Source organism: Perognathus longimembris, chromosome 5 (genome assembly GCF_023159225.1).
Source record: "Perognathus longimembris pacificus isolate PPM17 chromosome 5, ASM2315922v1, whole genome shotgun sequence".
NCBI classification, from domain to species: Eukaryota; Metazoa; Chordata; class Mammalia; order Rodentia; family Heteromyidae; genus Perognathus; species Perognathus longimembris.
The window spans coordinates 87,665,833-87,692,217 of NC_063165.1; the positions used below are offsets into that span (position 1 = coordinate 87,665,833).

The 26,385-nt window shown below is 39.6% G+C and overlaps 1 protein-coding gene across 2 annotated transcripts in view; it reads right to left on the minus strand.

Moving 5' to 3' along the window:
• Positions 1-26,385, minus strand: part of Cep120 (centrosomal protein 120) — a 58,599-nt gene extending 32,214 nt beyond the window's left edge. Inside the window, exons 1-10 of one of the 2 annotated variants that reach the window (XM_048347287.1) lie at positions 26,328-26,385; positions 25,988-26,061; positions 21,004-21,160; positions 18,643-18,757; positions 15,622-15,763; positions 10,597-10,745; positions 7,931-8,128; positions 5,335-5,562; positions 4,108-4,324; positions 2,883-3,060 (exon numbers count right to left, since the gene is read on the minus strand). In XM_048347287.1, the coding sequence (XP_048203244.1) occupies positions 2,883-3,060; positions 4,108-4,324; positions 5,335-5,562; positions 7,931-8,128; positions 10,597-10,745; positions 15,622-15,763; positions 18,643-18,757; positions 21,004-21,160; positions 25,988-26,036 (1,433 nt within the window). In that variant the 5' untranslated portion in view covers positions 26,037-26,061; positions 26,328-26,385. Of the gene's footprint in view, positions 1-2,882; positions 3,061-4,107; positions 4,325-5,334; positions 5,563-7,930; positions 8,129-10,596; positions 10,746-15,621; positions 15,764-18,642; positions 18,758-21,003; positions 21,161-25,987; positions 26,062-26,320 lie in introns of both variants that reach the window. The other variant, XM_048347288.1, reaches the window with a different exon arrangement.

Sequence of the window (26,385 nt, forward strand, 5' to 3'; positions counted from 1 at the left end):
TGTCATGTATTACGTGTTCCTGAAATGCTGGGCCAGGCAGGTGCCTCACGATGTAATCCTAACTGCTCATTTTGAGGCAATCCAAGCACAAAATTAGTAAGACACCAATTTTATATTTCAATAAGCCAGGCATGGTGGTACATACTTGTCATCCAAGTATGGGCCTAAGTGGTAAGGCCAGGGTCCCAGGTGCAATACCCAACTGAAAAATAACTAAAGGGAAAAAAGAGCTGGGGAAATGGCTCAGTAGCAGAGCATCTGCCTTTTCTGCATAAGGACCTCAGTCCAAACGCCAGTACTACCAAACAACAACAACAAAAACCAGAACAGGAAGGAGTGTAGCTGTTTCACTAAATTTAATTTCTTTTTTTTTTAACTGCATTTTTTTTCTTTTCTTTTTTGGTACTGGGGATCAAACCCAGAACACTGCACTTGCTAGGCAAGCACTTTGACACTGAGCAACATCCCAGCCCTCTAAATTTAATTCCTAAACCTATAATGTCCTATTTTTATTTGTCAGTGTAAGAGTTCATAATAATTTGTCTCCAGAGAACCAGGATAAAAGTAATTCAAATGTATACAACATGAGCCAGAGTGACATCACACTATTTCTTCTTTTCATTACTTAAACCATAGTAGACTAGATGAAGAATGCCCAACTACTGCTAAACTAACTCTGTATTTAAAGCCAAATATAGCTGGGTATGGTGGTATATGCCTATAATCTCAATTACTAGGGAGGTGGATGAAAGACAATTATGGTTTGAGGATAGCCTGGACAACATTAGTGCTAGACTGTATCTGATAAATCAAAGAAATGGTGGGGGGGGGGAGAGGGGAAGGAAGGGAAGGAGGAAGGAAGGAAGGGAAAAATGCATTTGAGAGTATGACAACTAGTAGAGTGCTTGAGTTCAATTCTGAGTAATTATAATAAAATAAAACCAAATTAATATATTACAATGCTTGCTTAAATTCCACACCATGTCATGTTATTCATATATAAAACTACAATTTAAATCCTACTAGTAAAAATTGTTTTCCTACAAAAAGAATTCCTACATGTACACCTGAAAATTCCTGTATTGCTTACCCAATGCTCTTATTGTATGTTCACAATTCTATTGATATCAAACTATCTTAGAGGGAGTTCATGTACTTGAATTTCAATTCCCATTGCCTGACTATAAGAAAAGTAATTCTATATAGTGTTCAGTGGGCAGTAACTATGAATTATTTCTTAAGAATAGAATTTCCTTTTCTTTATCAAGTGAACTACAGGTCTCCTCATATGCAGACTTATGAATCTGATGTCCTTGAAAGCTGAGTTGTGAGTGTGACTCATGTATGATAACAGGGGTATCACATGGACATTCAGTGATTAAACAAATGGTACCGATGGTAAGCAGCAGACACAGGTAAGTGTGAGTGCTTTCTGAATAGGCTTGGTTAGACTTCCTCTCCTGTATCTAATTTCTGTGCTCCTGGCCAATATCGTCTCCAGATTTACTACAAACAGCAGCAGCAACAGCAGTGGAAGCACAGACATCTTAGCTAAGAGTAAAGGGTAAGAAAAGACAAAACAAAGGTGGACACTAAGTAGTAATTCTATTTCTAAAACAGAGAAAACAAACCTTTTTGGAAAAGCTATGTCCATGAGAATAAAAATCTTTTTTCCATCTTGAATTTTCAGATTAAGAAAACAACAGTAAAGACTTTTAGCATTTAACGTGTCAATTGCAAAACTGAATCTGAGCTGGACTTACTTTTTCAATTGTGCAATTTTTTAAGCATGCTCAGTGTGAGGTCTAGTATTCATAAAAAAAGTATGGAGAAATTGGAAATAACTTTAGAAAAATTACGGAAAAAAATCAGGTACAATTAAAAAATTATTTATAGACTTGAATGCACGTGTACCTCAAGTAAAGGCAGAAAGCAGCGTGTAGCTGTTGAGACTCAATGTAAGCACGGTGAGAAGACAAACACATTTTTTCTTTTTTTTCCTCTTTCTTTTTTTTTTCCTGGCCTCGGGCTGGAACTCATGGCTTGGGCACTCGCTGAGTTTTTTCAGCTCAAGACTAGCACTCTACAACTTAAGTGACAGATCTACTTCTGACCTTTTGGTGGTTAACTAGAGATAAGAGTCTCATGGATTTTCCTGCCTGGATGGCTTTGAACTGAGATCCTCAGATCTCAGTCACCTGAGTAGCTAGAAATATAGGCGTTGAGTCATTGATGCTCTCAGCTTTTCTCACTTTAATCACAGAAAAACACTTTATTTCCAATGCTAATCCATGAGTCAAAGAAATTCATGAGAAAGAGAAGCTAAAGACTACAAATACATTTTTGTTATTTAATTACATCTCAATCAAAAACTCTATGAAAATCTAACATTATTAAAACAAGCTATTGTTTAAAGCTATTCAACTGATAGTATGTATAAAAATGTGGACATTCTATTTAGCTTACTATGATGGTTATTTGATTTGCAGCTATAAAATGTACCTAGAAGGAAAATAAGCCTCCCACTGTAATAGTTTTACGGAAAAATCAGATACTGTAATATTATTTTGACTTGTAGCATTTTTTTTCCAGAAAAGAACAACTACAACAAGAACCCTCTAAAGTTCAAAAGCTACATTTTAAATGTCAGCATCAATAAATGAATACAAATACCTACAACTAGTATATCAGAATAGCTAAGACTGGTACCTTTTGTACTACCAATGCCACTTTTTTAAAGTTCAAAGTCACTAGGATATTTATTGCTTTACTTCCTTTTCATGTTACAGGTTAAACAAAGGTTTTAATTCTTTGGTGACATTTCTCTGCAACTTCCTAAGGCAGAGGAAAGGCATTTCTCCTCAAACAAAATCAAATCACACCTTAATATACAGTTGACAGGATAGCCAATTTCCAAGCCATGGACACTCCTCAAGTCTATGGAAAAGCAAAAATGATGTGATGTTGCTGGAACAGCAATCTTCTGTCGTGAAACTGTTTCTGAAACAATGGATGGAGCCACTGGCTGAGCCAGTGAAGCAGGTACAGAAGAACTAATGCCTAAAATGAACACAAAAATTTAAAAACAACCACCAATAAGCAAACAAAAAAATTCAGATAATTTAAAGCTATCTCATTTATCTTCAAGCAAGGAACTCAACTATTTTTATGAAGTTATTACTACACAGGTATGAACATCTTAAAAATGTCTTACCCTAAACTAATTGTAAGAATTATGTAAAGATCTGAAAAGTTTATGCCTGTGCATGCTTATAATCTCAAAACTCAACAGGTTTAGGCAGGAACATTAAAGATAGCAGGTTTGAACCTAACCTAGCTATACAAGATAACTTCACTCTTTAACCTGGATGCAATTATTTTCAGAATAAATAAAATAGTTCCAACAGAGTTAGAACCTAATAGGCCTGAGAAGTTTAATGAGAAACTCAGTTAAACAGGTACTCAAGTAAACCTTTTACCCTAAACTTCTAATTCCTAACTCATCATGCTTTCTATCCTAGTGGCTAAAAAGCTAAAACTGTAGATTTTTATGCAGTGGATGGAAAAACTTTATAATAATATATATATATATATCCTCAGACCCTGTACAATAAAAAATAAGTATGACTTTACAAGACAAAGCAGTTAATAGCTCTTTTCTCTAAAATTCCAGATAACTTATTCAAGAGCTTACTAGTTTAAAAATCTACTTGAGTTGGGGATAGTGGTTCATGCCTATATCTCAGCTACATGTGACACAGAAAACAGGAAGATGGAAGCTGAAGTCAAGGCCAGCATAAGTAAAAAGTTTGTGAGACTCCCCCAAACCAAAAAACAGCTGAATGTGGTGGCACACATCTGTGTGGTAGTAGAGTGAATGCCTAGCAAGCACAGGTCTCAAGATCAATTCTCTAGCACCATAAAAAAAAAAAAAAATCTTTTTTAAAGAATTACCTTTCTTAAACTGAAATATCTTATATCATCACATACTTTTGGTTCATAAAATACTCCAACATTTTTTACTTAAAACCCAAGGAAGTTCTCATAGCTGTTTATTAGATGACCACAAAATCCAACACACAAAAGATGTGTGATAAGATGTCTTACCCTTGGGATTTGGCTCCAAACCCTTATCGTACTGTAGGCTCTCCACCTCGCTTTCTGTGGCTTCATCTCTGGCTGGAGGGGTCTGGTTATGAGCTGGAGCAGCGGACACACTTGGTGACTTTGGCCCAGCCAGTGTCCTCTCCTTTATGGGGGTTAAAACTTGCTTGCTTGAATGCTCAGGCTCATGTCCATTCTGGGTCTTTAACTCAATTAAAGACTAAAAACAATTTTTAAATAATGTACAATTTGCAAAATATTTTCCTTCATAATTAAGCAAAAACTTGGCGTTGTTTAAAAAAAACACACACAAGCTTCCTTTCCCAGTTTGGATATTCCTAGTCTACTTTTCTTCATAATTTGGAAATTTCCTTATAGCATCTAGGACCAGAAAAAGGAAGATGAACAGAAAGGACATACATCCAAGAGCAGGGTACCAAAATGCATCCTAAAGAGTAAGAAGGACTATATGAGAAAGACAGGCTTAGGTGACCCTGGGAATAGATAAGAGCATAATGAAGGCCCGTACCCCACACAGAAACAGATGTCTAGGAGTAGGGTTTCTGGATGTGCTATACTACCCTGTAAAACTATATATATATGTTTTTCAACTTTTCTATCTTTAATTTACAATGTGCCTATAGACTAACTTTTTGCAATAAGATGATTACGGGGGCCACAAATACTAATGAACCAAGAATCTTATTTTAGCTGGGTTTGTGTCAAAATAAAAAAGATACCACCACTGCAGATTCTTTAGAATTAGGTCTAAATATCAGTTCCTTGAAGAGGCAGGGGATCTCTTTTTCTGCCAACGGCTATCACTACCAGCCACACCAAATTATCATTATAGGGAGACTGGCCATAGGCGGCTGAGGAAAAGTATTACATATCTGGCCTGTCACATACCAAACGATTTAGTGAGCCTAAGACAGACATTCCTACCCCTATATTAGAGTAAAAAAACTGTATGTTGGGAGTGGATGGAAACAATTTCTACTATACAAGATGGTCCTAAAGCTAAGTGGGCTATGAGCCCCCATAGTCACTTACAAACTAAACAGCAGAAGCCTCAGCACTTTTCTGAAAGGTTTATTCAACAAAGAGATCACATAATATAGGCTACTGGTAAAGAATAACGAAGACACTGTTATTCCAGGTAACTCTTGAGATTCTTTGGTGATGAGATACCGGAGAAGCTGGGAAGAGAGAAATAGAGTCATTACTTACCTGGGACTCGATGCTCTCTCTCTGCAGGACCACAGACACACCCACAGTTGGGGCCAGCTCCAGAGGAATAGGTGCGAGCTTTTGTTTAGCTCGATTTGGTGGGTCAAGGGTAAAAGCACCCTCGATTGTGACAGGGCGTTGGTTGATTTCCGTGCTGCCCTTTCTTAGCAATCCACTCAAAGGTATTTCTGTACTGCCCAGGGACTGGTCTCCACAGCAGAGATGGATCTAAAGCAAAAGGGAAAAATCAAAGTGAGACACTGTATTTTCTCCTCCTTATTAGAGGTTATCAAATGAGTCCTTGAAGCAACAGAGACTACAGCCTGCCCTACAGAAAAATGAATTCTCATGCATGACTGTTAAAACTGGTGGTAAGACATAGATTAACAGTGACTCAATAATAGTTCTCAGCTTTTTCATTTCTTTGCTCAATAAGGTATAATACATAGATGTTACTAATCTTTTTTGTCTCTTCAATGAATTACAATTACTTTAATATTTTACTATGTTTAATTAAAAAATGAGTGCATGAATTTAAACAGAAAAAAACCTTAAAGTGGTTTTCTTATTTTTTGTAACTCAAGCCCTTGTGCTCAGATTAAGCTTTCTTGCTCACAGTTGACACCTTATCAAGTGAGTCATGCATCCAGCTAGTCATTTTGCTGGTTCACGGGAGATATTATGGTCTTCATATGTAGTCTCACGAACTTTCCTGAATGGGCTGGCTTAGAACCATAACCCTTCAGGTTCCAGATTCCTAAGTACCTAGGATTACAGGTATGAACCACCAGTAACCAGCTTGTAGTTCCTTCTTGATATTAATTCAAACACAATTCTAAAAAATAAGTCAGTGGAGCAGCCCAATTTGGAACTTTAAAACCTTAAAAAATTCTGTCTTCTCCATTCATAAAACCTTATTTTCTTCTTATTCTAGGCCTTTGTATATAAAGTCAAAGCTTGAACACCAAAAGGCAAAAGCTCAACATATTGAAAACTGCACTAAGAAGAACTAGGAACCTGTCATGGGACTATTCTTTTCCCATACTACGTGGAAGCCTTGGAAAACAATATATAAACAATTTTTGGTTATCAGCACTTGGTAATTGGCCCAAATTACAACTTAATCTTTTTAAATGCAGTACTAGAGTTTGAACCTTATTCCTGCCAAACAGAAGCTCTATGTACAAGCCACACCTGCATCCCTTTTACACACTGGTTATTCTGAGAATAGTCTCATTGTTTCGTCCAGGCCATGCCTAGACAGCAATCTTAGCTGGGATGACAGGTATGCAATTCCACTAAGATGGAGTCTCCAAAACTCTTGTTCCCTGAGCTGACTCAGAACCATAATCTTCACTATCTCAGCTTCCCACATAATTGAGGTAACAGGTATATGCCACTCTTAAGTATGTTATTGGTTAAAGAGTTTCACTGGGCATATGGGCAGGCTGGCTTTGAACTGTGATCTTCCCAATCTTAACCTCCCAAATGGCTAGGATTACAAGCCTAAGTCCACGACTCCATATACTTAAGTCTTAATTCAGCAGTACTGGAGATTAAATTCAGGACCTCATGCTAGCAGACATTACCACTTGGGCTATACTTCTAGCCTCTTTTTTGCATTATTTTTTATGTAGGTTTTCACTTTATGCCCAGGCTGACCTAGAACTACTATGATTTTCCCCATTTCTGCCTCCCAACTGGGAGGCATGTACTACCATTCTCACCCTATAAACATTTTTTAAGTTGGATGCTATAAATGTAAACCTCAAGCCAAATGCTAGTAGCTCACACCTGTAATCTCATTTACTCAGAAGGCTGAATCTGAGGATTGTGGTTTGAGGCTAGCCCAGGTAGAAAAGTTCATGAGACTCTCATATCCACTTAGCAGGGTTGTGTGTGGCTCAAGCGGTAGAGTACCAGCCTTGAGTGAAAAAACTAAAGGGCAGCACACATGCACATACTCAATTACTCTTTTATCTTTTAGGGCGGTTACTTTTGATCAAACTTAAGTGGGGCAGTAAAAGAAGTGGCACAGGATTACATAACCATTTGCTTAAAGTAAGGTCCACTCATCACTGGACTCCATTTGGAGCGGGAGGTGAGAAGAAGCACTAAGACATGCTTACCAGAAAAAAAGCAAAAACAGGTTGGAGACATGGCTCAAGTGGCAGAGTACCTGCCTAGCAGTCAGGTGACCCTAAGTTCAAAACCTAGTCTGCCAAAACCCCTCAAAAAGTTTAAAAAATACTCAGGAGTAGGTTTTAGAAAATTGCCATTATCTCTCATTTTAACAACGAGGTAAATTCTGAAGTGTCAAGTTTGACCTGTGGCCACAGCTCTAGGTTCTGGTAAAATTTCTTACTATAATATACTAATAAATGATATACCTCTTTTTTCAACAACTGGGTAGTGAAGTGTTATCTCTAAAATTCTGAAGTTAACTGTAATTCTAATAACTTAGCTAATACCTAAAATTTTTTTTTAACATGGTAGAAAGATCTCTACTATTGAAAGAGAATAGAGTTCAAGACCAAATTCAAAACCATCTCGAATTAAAAAACAAAACTAAACTAAAACTTGGCATAATACTTACCTGTAGTTTAGAGTGAAGAGCCAGGAAAACACGAAGCATTTCTACACTGCTGCGAATATGAACAGATGCTCTCTCTGGCTCAAAGTTTGGATTGATCAAATCATTAAAGGGTTCATTTGTAACATCATTTCCCAGTAAAGTATAGTAAAAGAAAAATTCAGGTTGTCTTTCAGGAAGCTTCATGTTACATGGAATTAGCTAAACATGTGAAGAAAAGGATGAATATTACTGTTAATCACTGAATATATGTCTGTTGCACTCCAAATTATTTCCTATAGTGGTTTTTAAAAGTCTTTAAAAATTAACCACTCACTATTTCTAAAAATATTTCTAAATCTCTATCAAATTACTAGCCTTTACCAACAAAGGCTACGTTTTATAAATAAGTAGTTAAGAGACTCTTAACCCAGGTTAATACAAAATAACTGGGTCTAAAGTTGTTTTTTTAAAGCCTAGAAACCTATGAATTAATATCAGCAAGGTAGGCCTCATCTAATCAGAACATAATTTCTCAGAATTGCTAAGTTTCATAGGCTCATATAACCACCAAATGAGATATTTATTCTACAAAAATAATAAATTCCTGGGGCTGGGAATGTGGCTTAGCAGTAGAGTGCTTGCCTTGCAAGCATGAAGCCCTGGGTTCGATTCTTCAGTACCACATAAACAAAAAATGTGGAAGTGGTGCTGTGGCTCAAGTGGTAGAGTGTTAGCCTTGAGCAAAAAGAAGCCAGGGCCCAGGCCCCAAGTCCACGCTCTAGGACTGGCCAAAAAATAAAAAATAATAAGTTCCTCTAACAGACCATAAAGGTTCACTAGGATGTTACTAAGTGAGAAGCTGTGAATATTTCATGAGTTAACCAACAGAAAATAACTTACTATAGTTAGAATCACACAGTGCAGCTGCTAAATGACACACTGACATGAAAACTACCTATGCCATATTGTCAGGTAAAAATAAAGTTATGGTGTACGTCAGATAGCAAAAAAAGCAATGTTATTTCTTTTTTTGGCCAGTCCTGGGGCTTGGACTCAGGGCCTGAGCACTGTCCCTGGCTTCTTTTTGCTCAAGGCTAGCACTCTGCCACTTGAGCCACACCGCCACTTCTGGCCATTTTCTATATATGTGGTGCTGGGGAATCGAACCCAAGGCTTCATGTATACGAGGCAAGCACTCTTGCCACTAGGCCATATTCCCAGCCCCTAAAACACCCTTCTTGTTTAAGATACACTGTATTCATAAAATGATATGTTGGTTTGAAATCTCTATACTACTTAAAAATAAATCAGAAAAAAATTAAAAGTCCTTGTAGTAGGTATGAATTCAGTATGACCAAGTAAATTTTCCTACAAAAAGTCTTGATAATCTTGAAAGGGAAACTTTTAAATCTTCAAAGTGAAATAAAAATGTGGTCACTAAATGCACATTTCACTTGTGAAATGTCAACTGGGGCAGGGGGGAGGGGCGGTGTATATATCTAAGAAGGCCAAGTCTAATAAATATTGTAATCATAAGCCAGGAGTTAGTGGCTCACATCTGTAATCCTAGTTACTCAGGAGGCTAAGACATGAGAGGATCAGAGAGGATCTTGGCTCAAAGCTAGCCTAGACAGGAAAGTCTGTTAAAGTCTCCAATAAAGCCAGAAGCAGAGGTATGGCTCAAGTGGCAGAGTGCTAGCTTTGAGCAACAAGGTAAGGGGCAGATCCCAGGTGTTGTGTTCAAATCCTAGTAACAACACACACAGACACATACACACAAATTAACATAAGTCACAGTCTTTATTCTTAAAAACATGAATTTATTCCAGCTGCGACCACCCAACAAAAAGTCAAGAAAAGTGGATTTCTAATCTTTAAGGACAAAAGGATCACAGTTAGTGCTGTCCTGAGCCATAGTTGGGAAGAAGACAGTGCACTATGAACATCCTTGCACAGTGTGTCAGTAAAACAAAGCCTTGACTATTCTTTTACCCAGGCCAATTTTCAGGGCTATTTCTGTAGCTGGTAATCCTAAAAACTAAGTTAATATGTCTTCCTAGGATGCTTGCTGCTTGCAATAAAAATGATGCGTTCTCCCAAATCATTTTCCTCAGCAGAGATAAAACCACTTGTCTTTCTGTATACCCCACATGGAACTCGGGCAAAAAGCACTGAAGAAAAGACACTGATATTCAAGTTGCTCAGAGTGCTGGGAATAATGCAATCCTTTTATCCAGACCTAAACTCCCCAATCTTCTGCCTATTCAAGATAGAAACACATTCACTTGCTAGCTTATAAGCAAGGTAAAATACAATCCCAGACCCAATAGGCATTACATATTACTAGAAAAACTGTTCCTGACCTTGATATTTTCTCCAAAATGTGCATTATTCAAGAAGCAAATGGGACAATTCCCTCCATCAGTTCTGAAAATTTTGTACAGAACAATTGTATTCTTTATTGATAGTCTCCCAAGTCATAAAAGTTGTTATTATCAAGACACTGAAATCTATTCTTTTCACAAAGTAAAAAATGTTCTGGAATGAGTACATTTTTATCTCAAATTTTAAACTGTATACATACAAATCTATTTAATATCTAAAGGATAAGATTTAAGAAATAAATTAAATTAAATTAATTTAAATTCTTTATGAATCACTAATCTCACTCATCATTGATGTCTTACCTGCTCCAACTGGGTGGCAAAGGCTATGGTCACCGACATAGTGAAGGCGTCAGTACAGTACTCTGCGGGTCCAATCTGGTGGTAACCTTCCTCCTCATTCAGCACTGCTACAATGTCCTTTGGCTCAAGTCCAGACAGGCTAGAAAGTACTTTACAGACAAAAACACAACTAACTTAGACTGCAGTATGCCATAAATTATCGTAAGATATTTTTTACTTCATTCATTTTGAGACAAGGTCCTGCTATGTAGCTCAGCCTGGCCTGGAATACACAATCTTGCAAGGATTGGTATTACATGTATACACCATCAAAAGATTATAAAAGCTAGTTACATTTTTCAATGTCCTTGGCAATTTTCACGCATACAGCTAATAAATCAAAAGGTTCTCTTTAATTTCTTATATGTTCTCTAAATAAACTGCAGTGAATTTTGTTTTTCCATGTACAGAAACCAGTCTAGCCAGGCACCCGTGGCTCAAGCCTGTGCTCACAGCTACTCAGTAGGCTGTTATCTAGAGGACTGGGGTTTTAAGACACTCGGCAGAAAATCTGGCTTCATCTCCAAAATAACAAACAAACAAAAAGCCAAGCTAAAGGTGTGTCAAAGGCCAGCTGAGCAGTAAGTCTAGCACTTAATTCAAACCTTACTGCCAAAAAGATTCTGAAATAACACTTTAGTAAATCAATTTAATAAACCACATAGAAAAAACATCTAACATAGGTTTCCCAGTGAATCTAAGCTGGGAGGTAAAAAAGCTAGATCTGCCTAAGAGTGATCAAACAGAGACCGGGGGGAGTGAAAAGCTTGTTCTAAAATAAAATAAAAGAACAACATGCATAAAGACACAGGTGCAAGAGAGAGCATGTGGCACAGGAATGAGAATAGGTATGGCCCTCAGAGTGAGGACTAATGTATATAGATAGAGAGGGTCTTACGCTTATGTGAAAACATTTGGGTAGTTTTTCTACGAGTAAAGAAAAACTATTACATAATTTTGAAATCAATAAAATCCAATAAGTATCACTATGAAAAGACCATTATTAAGAGACACTGATTTTCAAACTGACTTTTAAAGGACATGCACACACACACACACACAACTACACTAACAGATAATAATCAGCATTATGGGAAATACAGGAAAATGGGCATTCTCAACTGGTATTCCCTAGTACAAACAATTGGTAGGTACTCTATCAGTATTTATCAAAATGTCACATATTCATACCCTATAAACAATCCTATTTTCTAGCCATTAATCCTCAAAAGATGCTTACTGTAACACTAGCTGAAAATAGTATATTCTTTATCAGTATACATATTTAAAATACAGAGACCAAAGCATTAGTTCTAGTTGTTATTTACTAGCTATATCAGAAAACTCCACAATCTCCTTTTGTCCCACTGTTTTCCTTCTGCAAAGTTTCCATGTACTCGTTGGGAAAATCAAATCAAATATTGAAAGCAAAGAGCTTAGCACATACATTAACCACTTTCACAAAGACAGCCATTATACATGGCCAGCAGAGAACAGAGTTAAAACACAGACCATGCTAGGTTTCTCCTTGCCAGGGAACCAACAACAAATCTTGTGGCGTAGGGCTGGAATCCAAAGTTTTATTGTGATTCCCGCCAAATTTCAGAGCTAAAACTTAGTGGTCAAGTGATGGATAATATTAACAGGTAGGGCCTTTATGAAGAGATTATGTCAGGAGGCCTTTTCCTTTGTTAATGGAATTAGAAACCCCTAAAAAAAGGGGCTTGACAGAGGGAGTTTCTTTCCCTGTAACCTTCCAACATGTGAGGGTCCATCAATGATACCAATGCTTCAATCTTAGACTTTCCAGATGCTAGAATTGAGAAATAAATTGCTGTTCTTTTTTTTTTTTTGGCCAGTCCTGGGGCTTGGACTCAGGGCCTGAGCACTGTCCCTGGCTTCTTTTTGCTCAAGGCTAGCACTCTGCCACCTGAGCCACGGCCCCACTTCTGGCCATTTTCTGTATATGTGGTGCTGGGGAATCGAACCCAGGGCCTCATGTATATGAGGCAGGCACTCTTGCCACTAGGCCATATCCCCAACCCCTGTTCTTTTTAATTATACAGTATATATTGTTATGGCAGCAGGAAATGGACTAAGATAGTAAGTTTATATGAAAAAGTAAATACAAATATAAATGTAGAATGTGTCTACACGTACACAGACAAGCACATATTCCCTTTGTCCACTAGAAGAGCGTGACACCCAACAACTGGTGAGGCTAACATGGCTGGATCTTGACTTCTACGACTTCTTTACTGAAACAAAGTAGGTTCCTTTGCTGAGACAAGGCAAGTACAAAATGAACCTACAACATTTTCTTTTTTAAAAAAATTGTTCCAACTGTTTTAATTCCCCCCTCCCCCCACTTTACACAAAACAAAATAGAAGAAATGCAGGGTTAAAACTGCCAAAGATAATTTGGTAGAACATGTATTCACTCACTCATTCATTCACACACACACACACACACACACACTCATACACAAATCTATATAAGAAGAGAGGCTTATTTAAAATGAGAAAACAAGTAAAATTAAGGTAGTTGTCATGGACACGTTAAATAAAGACAAAAAATAGAGGGGATGGCAGGGAAGCCAGGATGGGTGGCAAATGTTTACAGCAGGTGGCAGGGGCGGGTGAACAGCAAGCATCAGTGCAATTTGTCCACAGAACAAGTCACCGTAAGTCAGCAGGCTACCATGTGCTCCCAACTATGTCACTGTTTGGCTCTTGGGTTTACATCTACAAATTTCAACTACTCTATAAAGTCTCAGGGGCTAAGAAGAAGAGTACTTGTAAGCTTTTCAAGTCAGAAAACCCACACAGACCAAAGGCTAATCAGTGGAGTATGCTCTCTATAGTGGCCATCCAAGGAGACTCTGAGATGTGGAGAAGGAAGACACCAGTGCTGCCCTACCAATGCAAACCTGTGGCTGCCGGAACACAACTCTGATGCCAGAAAATATTAAGAAGCTTAAAGAATATGGACATAGTAAAAAAGAAACAGAAGCAGCTTGAAAGGGCTGCCAAATGTGGGACAAAGAGAGATAAAGATTGTAAAATACTAAAAGAAAATTATAAAACCATTTACCAAATGAATAATTTAAAAGTAATGAATAGAATCTTTTCACAATCTATCCCCAATTCAGTATTAGAAACGATTTTTACATAGGTAAAGGGGCAAGTTTATAGGTGAGAGCCCTGACAAGGCCACATGAATCAACCCGTCTAAGTAAGTATTGTCAGTAAAGGGGCAAACTGCATCATGTGCCACAGTTGAGCACATGGTATCACTTCTATGATTTTCCTGTCAAACCTAAATCTCAAAACAGACAAATCTGTTACAGGACATTCAAGAAAGTAACAGACTCATAATCTTCAAAATTAAAAGGTCAAGCAAGGCAAGACTGCAGACCTAGTTCAAATTAGCACAAATGTACTGCCTGATTCCAAGCAAAACACTTATCTTGTATAGGACATTACTAGTTATTTCAGGATGCAACTATATGGTGGAAATATATCAATTTTTCATTGATATATCAACATAAATTTCCCAATTTTGATGGGTATATCACAGTTTTTTAGGAGATAATACATATGTGTGTTATAATAAGCAATCAAGTATTTAGGTAATTGAAGTAGCAAATTCTTTTCAAATGGTTCTGAAAAAGATATTCTCTTTATTACATACTTTCAATTCTTCTGTGAGTTTGTTTTATAGTAAAGGAACCAGTCAAATTTTTTTTCCATTGGAGAAAAGTAAGAATATAGTTTCTAGAATCTGATTTTTAAGTTCTTTCCCTAGTTATTATACTTATGGCATTTTGGCAGAACAGAGTTTCAAATGACCACGTCTGGGAGACAAGTAGCATTGACTGTGAAGGCCTGGGTAAGAGGAGTCCATCAGCATAGAAGAATATGACTGACACATGAGGAGATGTCACATAGGACGAATATGCACAGAATGAGAAGAGATATCTTTAATGTACTAAAGTTGGAAAGAAAGCAGACAAGGAATTCAAGAAGAACTAGTTAGAGGGATGAAAGAGAAAGGGTTATTGTAATATTGAACTATAATTTCTATCACCTTAATCAAAAAGCAACAATCCTGCTGTAGCTAATAAATACTTCTAGCAAGAGCCATCTGTATCATCCAAACTCTGAATACCATTAATGGAGGACTCTGAGATCCATTTCCCACATGAATTCTGGAGAACACACTCAAAGCAATGTAGGATCTTGGTGAAGGGAAGGGTTAAATAGAAAAGTTGTAGGGAAGTGAAAGTGTTCAGAACACAACGATTGGGGTGTAAACTATGGACTTCTGGTGACAAGGAACAATCAGTGAGGTTTGGGGCTGGGAATGTGGCTAAGCAGTAGAGTGCTTGCCTAGCATGCATGAACCCCTAGGTTTGATTCCTCGACACCACATAAACATAAAAAGCCAGAAGTAGCTCAAGAGATAGTGCTCAAGCTAGCCTTGAGCAAAAAGAAGCAAGGGGCAGTGCTCAGCCGAGTTCCAAGCCCAGGACTAGCAAAAAAACAAAAGAAAACAAAACATAAGTGAGATTTCCTTAGTTGCAACAACACTCTGGGCTTGGGTAATGATGGATGAGGCTGTCCTGTGTATAACTCTCTGTACTCTCCAATTTCACCCCATACCTTAATGGCAGTGATGGCAAAGCTAGGCAGCAATTTTCAAAAATACAAAATTATTTGTTCTAGGTTATACCAGATAAGAAAAAGAGAACATTTCTCCATTTGTAAGATTTCAAATGAGTTAAAAGAAACAAGTGCTGAAGGTTTAACAACATAGCAGTATTTGTCTGATGCACTTTGATTGAAAATAAATGTTAAGTTTGTCCAGTTGCCAGTGTAAGTTCTACTAACCCTCCCACACAGTTCTCCTCATGCTATCCCTTCCTAACCTTCTAGTCCGTAGATGAACTTCTCAGAGAATGTCTTTAGAGATGAAGCACAAACCTTTTCCGTCTCGAGGGGGGGCCCCCTTTGCTTTAAAACTATCCACGGGTGCTTTTGTATCGGTTTCCAAAGCAATGCTTATCTGTATCTCAGACTTGAACTTGGTGTATTTATTACTCAGCAACTGGTACCATTTTGGTGCCTAGAGAAACACAACACAACAGAAAACGTCTTATAGGTAAAAGAAAAAAACTATTAGAAATGTTCTTTAAGTTCTAAATAAACTGCCTGTAGTTTGTCAGTACTTTTCCTCTCCCATATTTTATGAGAAGGGAATTAATCCTACTTTGGAAGCCATCAACTGAATTTCTCTTTGGAAAAAACAACTGAAACTTAGGCTACCTTTGTTGTTTCCATTCTTATGCTTCAACAGGTAAAATATTAAAAGAAAGAAAAAACTGTACTTCTTTCTATCTATACAATCTATTTCTTCTCACAATTTTTTTTCAGAAATTTTTAAATTGTTAGTATGAAGATGGGTTACAGTTATATAAATCAGGAAAAGAGTACATTTCTTTTTGGACAATGCCACCCCTTCCCTTGCTCTCTCCCAGTTTCCCCTCCACAAATACAAGTTATATAGTTCATCTTCAACAGTGTCCAGTAAGTACCACTGCTGCACTTTTTCAACCCTTTGTCCCACCATTTCTCATGATTCTTCATATAAAAAAAATTACCAGGTTTTTATTTCCCTAACTTCTTCTATTTCGTTCTTTGTACTGACATCAAATACATGGAAGAAAATCTTACACACACACATACTACTACTACTAAAGGCCCAATAATACAGTTCTAGATTATGAACCATTACTTGACTGATATTAAGCCAAAGCCTTTCGCTGAATGAAGTACCATAAATTATGTGGGTGGCCCTCACTGCGGCACCTTCAGAAACTCTCCTATCTGCACAAATGGAGTTCTCACAGCCCAGGACAATCTGCCCATGTAAGCATACTGATCTGTGCTCAGCAAGGGGCCTTTTCAACATGGGGAAGCAGAGTTCTTATTGTGGTCACTGTGACAGGAGGATATAGTGACTAGTCCTCCTTACATTGATCAAAATGGCTGTCCGCATGCAAGTCACATTTGACAAAGAAAACGGGACGAACTAGATTTATAAATCTATAATGGTTTTTAAAGATAAAAATGTACAATATAATTTACTGCTTTATTGATGTGCTTTTAGTTTTAGTTATAAGCCTGTTTCAACTACTGATATGATTTATGAAGAATTTCTTTATAGGATTTGTGATATATTTCTTGTAATTCAGTATCTCTGCTGCCAAACAAAAGAGGATAAGCAAGGTAACACTTGGTTTTCAGAAGTTATTTTACTTGGATCACAAATAAAAGGATAAACTGTCCCCGAAAGCTGGATAATGGGGTGAGGAATGCGACAAGCACCCAGGCATGACTGCTTTCCTGGGCTGCCTCCTCCAGAGGCATTCACCTTCTCTGTTCACCCAAACTGACAGTGCAGGTGCTCTGCTGACAGCACCATGTTGCAGGAAAATGACAGCTCAGTCGAGCTTGGTTCAGGGCCCAGGCCTGCAAAATAGAGAAAGCTTGGGAGCAGAGAGATAATGAATATAAGAATGGGGGAAGTGAACCTTCTTTTATGGCAGTTGAAAATCTGAGATCATTTTAAATGATTATGAATCTGGACAAGATGGATTGATTCAATAGTAATGATGCTATCAGCATCAAAACTGTTAGCAAGAGACACATGTTTTTCTTCAAGGTGTCCCAACTTAAGGTGCAAAGAATGGAGGGGGAACAAAAAATAGAATGGGATTTTTAAAAAGCTATTAATTTTCAATTTCTTTTATTTTTCTTCGGGAAAAGATTGTGATACAAAACATCAAGAAAAACTGAATGAAGATTTCTAAAGTCAACCACATTATCAGAAGGGTGAGGAAGACACGGAAAGCACATTCAGTAATAAAAAGCACTAAACAGGTGTTAAGAACCTGAGTTCTTTTTCTTAGAAAGCTTAAGATACGGCTTATATAACATGGAGTGTATTTCAGTTAGGTCCAGTAACTCCTAGGACAAATTACTTAACCTCTCAAGACTCATTTTCCTCATTGGTAATGTAGACAAATTAACATCAGTCTCATAGGGGTGTTCTGATGTTGAAACTGAGGTTTGTTTGTTTTAATTGAGGGGTTTCTTAAATTGAAAGATTTGTTGAGACAAGATCTTAGTGTTATAACCCTAGATAGCCTGGAACTAGAAATCCCCCGAATCAGCCATTCAAGTGCTAGGATTAAAAGTGTGTACCACCAAGTCTGGCCTTAAATGAGTTACTGTCTTAAAGTACTAAGAAAAGGTCCTGGTACATTAAGGGGAAAAATGTTCACTAATACAATTATATGTAATAATGTACTACTACTACAATATGAGACAATGATTCATGCCAGACTGAAAGACAAAAGACTAATATAAATGCAAATTTAAGTCAGTAACAATGTAATTGAAGCACACTTAATTCACCTAACCTATAGCTGTTTCCTTGAAAGCATCTGGAAGGAACAGGAAGCAGGGAAACCAATGTGGAGGTTTAGGCTGAGGTAGCATTAGTGAAATGTAGAATAGTAGACAGATCAAGAAGAAAAACCTAGCTGGAATGGAGAACTATGAAAAAAGGGAAGCCAAATGTCAGGAAAGATTTCCTTGTTTCTATCTCCCACAACAAAAAAGAACAATGACTATTTTCTACAGCAAGGAACACTTTCAAGAATTCTAAAGAAAAACTCAGGACTTGAAGATGTTAAGCTTGAGCTCATGGCTACTTGGACATAGGGTGAAACACAGAGATAAATTTATTTGAGAAAGTGTTCAAAGGACTAATGAAAAAGACTGATTTTTTTTTTAAATCAAGTTCATAACTAAAACACCAGAGCCATGCTATTGGCTCAAGTCCATAATTTGCTTCAGGTCCAGTATTTTACCTTCACTAAGCCGGTGTATACTGAAAAGAGTCAGACACCTAACAGAGAAATATCAAGAGGACAATACCTGCTTTGTTTCTTGAGCAGTTCTTAAGTCCAGAACAATGTAACCTATGATTTCTTTGGCTGAAGATGAAGGATTCAAGGCAAAGCACTGGAGTTTGATTGGAGTACGCTGCAACCTGCAAAACAATTTATGTGATAAATTAGATCTTTTTTTCCTCAATATTGAACATTCAATATTAATCTTGAGAAAAAATGGCCTTATTATTACACAAATAATTAAAATTTGATTATAATTGAGCAGGCTATCTGTTCTACATTTTATTTTAAAAAGCCTTCTTCAGTTCAGGCACCAATGGCTTCTCTCTGTGATCCGAACTACTCACAAGGCTGAGATCTAAGGATCACAATTCGAAGCCAGCCTGGGCACAAAAGTCTTACCTCCAATTAACCACCAAAAAAACAAAAGTAGAGCTGCAGCTCAAGTGGTGGAGCACCAGCCTTGAGCAAAAAAGCTCCAGGACAGTACCCAGGCCCTGTGTTTAAGTACCAGGACCAGCACACACATAGAGATACACAAAAATGACCTCTTTGACTAGAAAGAACTACTAAAATATACTTGCCTACTACTACCAAAAAAAGGTGAAATTTTAGGCCAGGCACTGGTGGCCCCTGCCTGTAATCCTAGCTCCTTAGGAGGCTGAGATCTGAAGATTCAAAGCCAACCCAGACAGGAAAGTCCATGACACTCTTATCTCCAATTAGTCACCAGAAAACCAGAGTGGCACTGCGGCTCAAAGTGGTAGAGAGCACTGGCCTTGAGTGAAAGAAATCAGGGATGGTGCAGTCCAGACCCTCAGTTCATGCCGTATGACCAAAAAAAAAGTTAAAAATTTAGGTTCTCCTTTAAAAAGCTATCAAATAAAAATAATTTTTCTTAATCTTCTATAATATACAGAGCCTTTTGATAATCAAAAACTGAATCCTCAGGATTTTTCTGACAATAATCTTTCTTACACCACACCATCAGATATAAAATACAAACTACAAATATATAATCATAGCTCTGTAAAACTATGAAAAAAGTAAATTTGAAAATTAAGTCCCACAAAATAAGATTAAAATTTAAATTAATAATTTAATGAACGCCATATATGGCAATGTTCTGTAAGCGCATTACTGATTAGTATAGCATGGGGTCTTTTTTAGGTTAGAATACTAGTTCATTACTAAGCTGAACTGATTTTTGTCATTACATTTATCTACTTAACTGCCTTAAGCACAAAAATCATCACTTGTAAATTTGGCTGTATTATTTTCTTAGCCTACAACAGCCAAAGTAGTACCTCTTGGTACAAACAACCTACAGAACCATGGGAAGGACTTACAAAAAACAATCTGGATACTCTGTAGGAATTTAGTATCCCTTCAAATAAATCATGGACTGATCTAGCTAGCCACAGAAACAAATTTTTCCTTAATTTCCTTCTCTTAACTTCCTGTTCTGAGTTGATTTAACACTAACAAAGAGCCAGTAATAATGGAATGGTTTCCTAGATAGAAATGTATTTTCAATCATTTAATGCACAGATACATTTCTGTTCTAGAGTTTATGAAAAACTGAGATGTCCTAGCTTGAGTCCATTTTAGGTACTAGATGCTCTAAAATCAACATGAATTAAAAGGGATCCCTTACATACTTTAATTACAGTATGCAGCTTTTCACTCTTTTTATATATTCTTGGAAAGCCATATATATGATAAATGAATTTACTGAAATTACACTGAATTCCAACAAATGTTTGGAAGAAATCATCGAGGTATTTCTTGAATATTTATCTGGGTCACACCTAAGCCTTACTCTAACCACCCTCAAAAAATAAAAGAAAATTAGGGGGCTGGGGATATGGCCTAGTGGCAAGAGTGCTTGCCTCCTATACATGAAGCCTTGGGTTCGATTCCCCAGCACCACATATACAGAAAACGGCCAGAAGTGGCGCTGTGGCTCCAGTGGCAGAGTGCTAGCCTTGAGCAAAAAGAAGCCAGGGACAGTGCTCAGGCCCTGAGTCTATGACTGGCAAAAAAAAAAAAAAAAAAAAAGAAAATTAAAAAAAAAATCAGCTGAATTTGATGCAATAGTTAAAAGATGAGGCTCTGGAACTGGGCTCTACCACTATCCAACTAACTATCCAAGTGACTTCTTAGACTCAATTTCCTCATCTATAATACTGGGGAAATAATAAGATTAACGTTATAGGTTGATCTGGTATTCAAATGAGTTACTATTAAACATGATATATCACAATTTCCTAGCACAGTAAAAACCACTAAGTAAAATTACTATAATCCAATGGATTATAAAATTTATTTGTAAAGCCTGAAAAAGAGACCAAAGATGATCATTTGAGTTGCAAACAGTAGTCACCTGTGCTGATGCAGAACTTTCCTATCAATTTCCCAGGCTAACTCGGTAGCAAATTCTGGCTGGTCAGTATGGTCCACAGGATCAGTAGCCAACTGCTCTCCATCGAACTTTGCTTCTACTATGAGCCTATGTTTGGGACGTTTGGGAAAATGGCGGCCTGAAGAGACAAAAGTATGCTGATTAATTGGAAATGTACAAAAACCAAGTAGGCTCACTTAGCATGTTTGTGTCTGTGTGTCAGTCCTGGGGCTTGAATTCAGGGTTCAACACTGTCCCTGAACTTTGCTCAAGATTAGCACTCTACTATTTGAGCCCCAGTTCTACTTCCAGCTTTTTGGTGGTTAATTGCCTAAGAGTCCCACAGACTTTCCTGTTTCAAATCTCAGCTTAGTGAATAGCTAGGATTACATACATGAGCCACTGGTGCCTGACAAACATGTTTTTAAAAACTGATGTACATTAAGAGTGGTTGACTTACATTGTGTAAGGTACCTAACACACATGTATACTCCTACTTGATAATTAAGAAATATTAATCAAATTGAAAGCTGTAATTGATCAGTGCTTCTCACATTGAGGTGCATCTGAATGATCTGGAAGACAGCCTACACAGGGAAGTTCGTGAGACTTTCAACTCCAATTAACTACTCAAAAGAAAGAAAGAGAAAGAAAATTGTTGAAGTGAAGCTATGGTTCAAGCTTGGCTCAAGCAAAAAAGCTCAGGGACAGCATCCAGTCCCTGATGTCAAGCCCCAGGATGGGAACACACGAACAAACAAGCATACGCGTACACATACATACATACACACACACACACACACAAAATGTCACCACACCAGTCAAGCACCAGTATGGTTCATAACTATAATCCTACCTACTTGGGAGGCTGACATCTGAAGATTGTGGTTCAAAACCAGAATAGGCAAAAAAAAATAAAAAGTGTGAGACTCTTATTTCCAATTAACTGCGACAAAGAAGCAGGAAATGGAGTTGTAGCTCAAGTGGTAAAATACCAGTGTTGAGTAAAAAAACAACAACTAAGAGACAGTGCCTAGGCCCTGAGCTCAAGCCTAGTACCAACACATACATAAGAAATGAGTAATATAAAAACAAAAAGCAAAGTCTGGTGAAGGGATCAGGATGAGGAATTTTAACTACTATTAAGCAACGAGTGCTATTTGCTATTCTAGCTGAAGCTACTTGGTTAGGAGTTAAGTTGGTCAGAAAGACTGGATTGCAAACTCGTGAGTCTCATGCTGCAGCTCTCACTTGAGTGTAAACACTCTACCAGGAGTGATGACATGCACAGCCCAGTTCTTCCAGTTAGTACCCAAAGGCCTCTCTCTGTGCTTCATTTCTGGCTGCTTTACATGATCCTTAGGTTCTCTTATAAATTTCATTCATGAAAGTGAATTTCATATGTGTAAAAGAACTTATACTTTCAGTCAGACTATTATACCAATGACCACAATGTATCTGAGAATAGAGGAGAAAGGCAGTAGAACAAAGAGTCTGCCTCAACCCAAAGACAAGGAACATATTAAGACCAAAAGAAACCTTATCCCCCCTTCCTTGAGATTTGGTTCATAATTTAAATGTTACTTTTTTGTAGGAACTCAATTTCTTTAGAATAAAAGGTATTTCCAGAACTGAAGACAGGAAATTACAAGCAGACAATATAGCTGAGAAGCTTGCTGCATATGAGACAGACAGGATAGGAAAGAGTTCTACCACAAAAGGTCATGTTTGCTATTCTAAGGAGCACAGTCATTGCTCTTTAGGACACAGAAAATCTGAAGAGCATTAAGATTTAACATCACAGTGGTTACTGCCAGGTTGTACAGGATGTTAGATGTTTCTAGGAAGAAAACATTTAGGAAACATACTATTGGAACTCACTACAATAGGTTAGTGAATAACAAATGTCTCCCACCAAGGTACTAACAGCAGAATTCATCCATTCAAAAGTTTCTATGGGACTCCTTGTATTATTTAGGAATGTATTATTTAGGAATGGAAAAGGAGTCTAGTTCCTAGGAACTCCAGGCTCTTGGCTTGAGGCAACTGTGTGGTGGTAATTAATGAAAAAACAAGGCAAGCACTATGGTTTCCCTCATTGGGAGTAATTAGTATAGGTTTAGGCTAGTCACAGCAGAGGATCACAAGAGCCCAATAGCTATGCTTTTATGAACAAATAAGATGATGCTAAGTGAAATGAACTCCATGTTATGGAAACAAGTGTTATAGCACTGTTGGTTGTAATTACTTTCAACATGCCATGTGAAACCATAGCTTTGTTTTGTTGATGATCCTCTTGTATCCCCTTTCCTGTGGTTGTCCCCCTGCTGTCACTGTATCCCATCTGAGTACCCTAGATACTGTATATACTGGTATTAGAACTAGGGAAGGAAAAGGGAATATCAAAATCGAGAGACAAAGGATAAAAAGACAAGCGACTCCAAAAGCAATACTTGCAAAACCATTTGGTGTAAACCAACTGAACAACTCCAGGGGGAGAAGGAGGGGGATATGAGGGAGGAGGTAACAAATTGTACAAGAAATGTACCCATTGCCTTACGTATGAAACTGTAACCCCTCTGTACATCACTTTGATAATAAATATATTTCAAAAAAAATACAAAAACAAACACAAGAGGAGGAAGGACCACAAAGGAGAGTTAGGCATGTCAGGGCAACAAGCTGACATTCCTGACTCCAGCTTCTTCTCCCTGAAGGCTACTACTAAACTTATGTAAAGCACTCTCCAATTTACAACTATCTACCACCAACCTCTTTCTTAGAATATTAATTCTGAACTACTTAGCTTTCAATGTTCTTACCATACTCTAGCTAGACCAGATTTCTACATATTCACTTCCCACTACCCTAGTCATCTTGCTACCTTCTTCAGTGTTCTAGCCATCACTTCATTCCTACACCAATACTGAAGCTTGAAGCAGGGTCCCAGTGCTGCCCCGTATCTTTTTCCCTCAAAGATAGCAATCTACTTCTGCCTTTTTGGTGGTTAGTTGGAGATAAGAATTTCAAGACTTTCCTGACTGGGCTGGCTTTGAACCACAATCCTCAGATGCCTCCTGGATAGCTACAATAAGTGTGGGCCACGAATGCCTAGATGAACAACTTTTGGTCCTCAACTATCTATAGTTTACAATAAAAGGTACCTGAACCATTATACTCTATACTCAAGCTTGTATTTACATCCCATTTTACTAATAATGTATTACATCCTTGGGTTCTGCACGTTAACTGATCACCCCAAGTAGATAGGCTCTTATATCCTAAAAGGCAAAGGACTAAATAACATGGGGGCTAGATGGAAATCTTAAAAGCTTTTTAACCAAATTCTAAGATGACGCCAGTTTTGTTTCAACAGCCATCTAACAGTTTACATTGTCTCTTCTCTTTAACTGGGTCTGGTCAATCTTGCATACCCAAAATCAAAGGCAAGGTTTATATTTTCCATTCCTCTCACCCTTTGAACAATCCCAACAATGCCTTTATAATATACTGTGTTCCTTGGGTGGGGTTGGGAGCACCCCCATCTCTGGTCAGGCTCTCAAGATGACTCCTTAGTCAAGCCATTAGCACCTAATTGTTCCCAGTTGATCTAACAGCTCCTATGCCCTTCACTTCTCCTGCTATCTGCTCTCAAACACATAGAATTCAAGTACCATTTATTGAATCAATGTAAGCTCTTCCATACCAGTGCTGTCTGCTCTTCTGTGACCTGGAGCCCAACTTCCCTTTGTCACCTGACAAATTTCTAATGACCTTAAAGACCCAAATAAATAAAACTTCCCAGCTTCCGCACCCAAAAGGCCTGACACACCCTCCACACCACACTCTTGGCTTTGCCGGCCAGGGCGGTCTCACCAGGCTCTGCCAGCACCGTCCTGACAGCCAGTGTGGCCCCAATACACACACTTTTTAGGTACACTTAACGTACTCTCCACCTATGGATACCTAGCGGGGAACAGCCTGGCAAGGCATCTGGAATGGTAAAGGAGCACGGGTGAAAGTCAAGGACCAACTTCTTCCGAAGGGCATTTCCGGCAGCCAACTATAGACCGAGCTTTGCAGCACTTTCACTCTGGCCTAAGCGCTGCCTTGGTGAGCAATCCTTTCTTCCCCACTCCCTAGAGCTCGGGCTAGTCACGCTAAACACCACTTATCCCAATAGCTCTCCTGCTCCCAGGAGAAAAGTTAATTAAATCAATTGCCTAACAGGCCGCGCTCACCTACAGAGGGAACCCCAGTCCTGGGGGACCTCCAGAGAGAAGGCGGCAGGGGCTGAGTTAACACAGCCTCAGGAACAAAGGGCGCAGGGTCGGGGTCAAGGGGGCCTCAGGAGGGAAGGGCGCGGGGCCGGGGTCAAGGGGGCCTCGGGAGGGAAGGGCGCGGGGCCGGGGTCTAGGGGGCCTCGGGAGGGAAGGGCGCGGGGTCGGGGTCAAGGGGGCCTCGGGAGGGAAGGGCGCGGGGTCGGGGTCAAGGGGGCCTCGGGAGGGAAGGGCGCGGGGTCGGGGTCAAGGGGGCCTCGGGAGGGAAGGGAGCGGGGTCGGGGTCTAGGGGGCCTCGGGAGGGAAGGGCGCGGGGCCGGGGTCTAGGGGGCCTAGGGAGGGAAGGGCGCGGGTCGGGGTCTAGGGGGCCTCGGGAGGGAAGGGCGCGGGTCGGGGTCTAGGGGGCCTCGGGAGGGAAGGGCGCGGGTCGGGGTCTAGGGGGCCTCGGGAGGGAAGGGCCCGGGGTCGGGGTCAAGGGGGCCTCGGGAGGGAAGGGCGCGGGGTCGGGGTCAAGGGGGCCTCGGGAGGGAAGGGCGCGGGGCCGGGGTCTAGGGGGCCTCGGGAGGGAAGGGCCCGGGGTCGGGGTCAAGGGGGCGTCGGGGGCGAAGGCGGCCGGTGGGGCGCACCGCCGCGCGCTCGTCCTCGGCCCGCGCGCCATGGAAGCGGCCGCGGCGCCGCCCGCTCACCTTCGAGGATGGACACAACAACGAGGAGCTGGTCGGACTTGGAGACCATGGCGCCGGGCGGCCGGAGGCGGGGTCTGTGGGGGAGGAGGGGTCGTGGTGAATAACGGGAGCCCGGGGGCCCCGCCGCCCCCGTCCCTCGTCCCAGCTGTCCCCTTCGCTCGCCGTCCCCGGCCCCCCGCCACCCGCCGTCCCCGCTCCGGGCCCGGCGGCCGCCGCCTACAGAACGCCCGGCTCCCGGCCCCGTCGACCCGCGCCCGGCCGTGACCGGCAGCGGAAGCCGTCCGCGGCCCGGCCCGGCCCGCAGCCCTCCGCGCCGAGTCCGCCCCTCAGGACCTTGTACCGTCTCCTGGGCCGCGTTTCAAACGGCCCCGCCGCCGCCGCCGCGCCGCGCTTCCGCC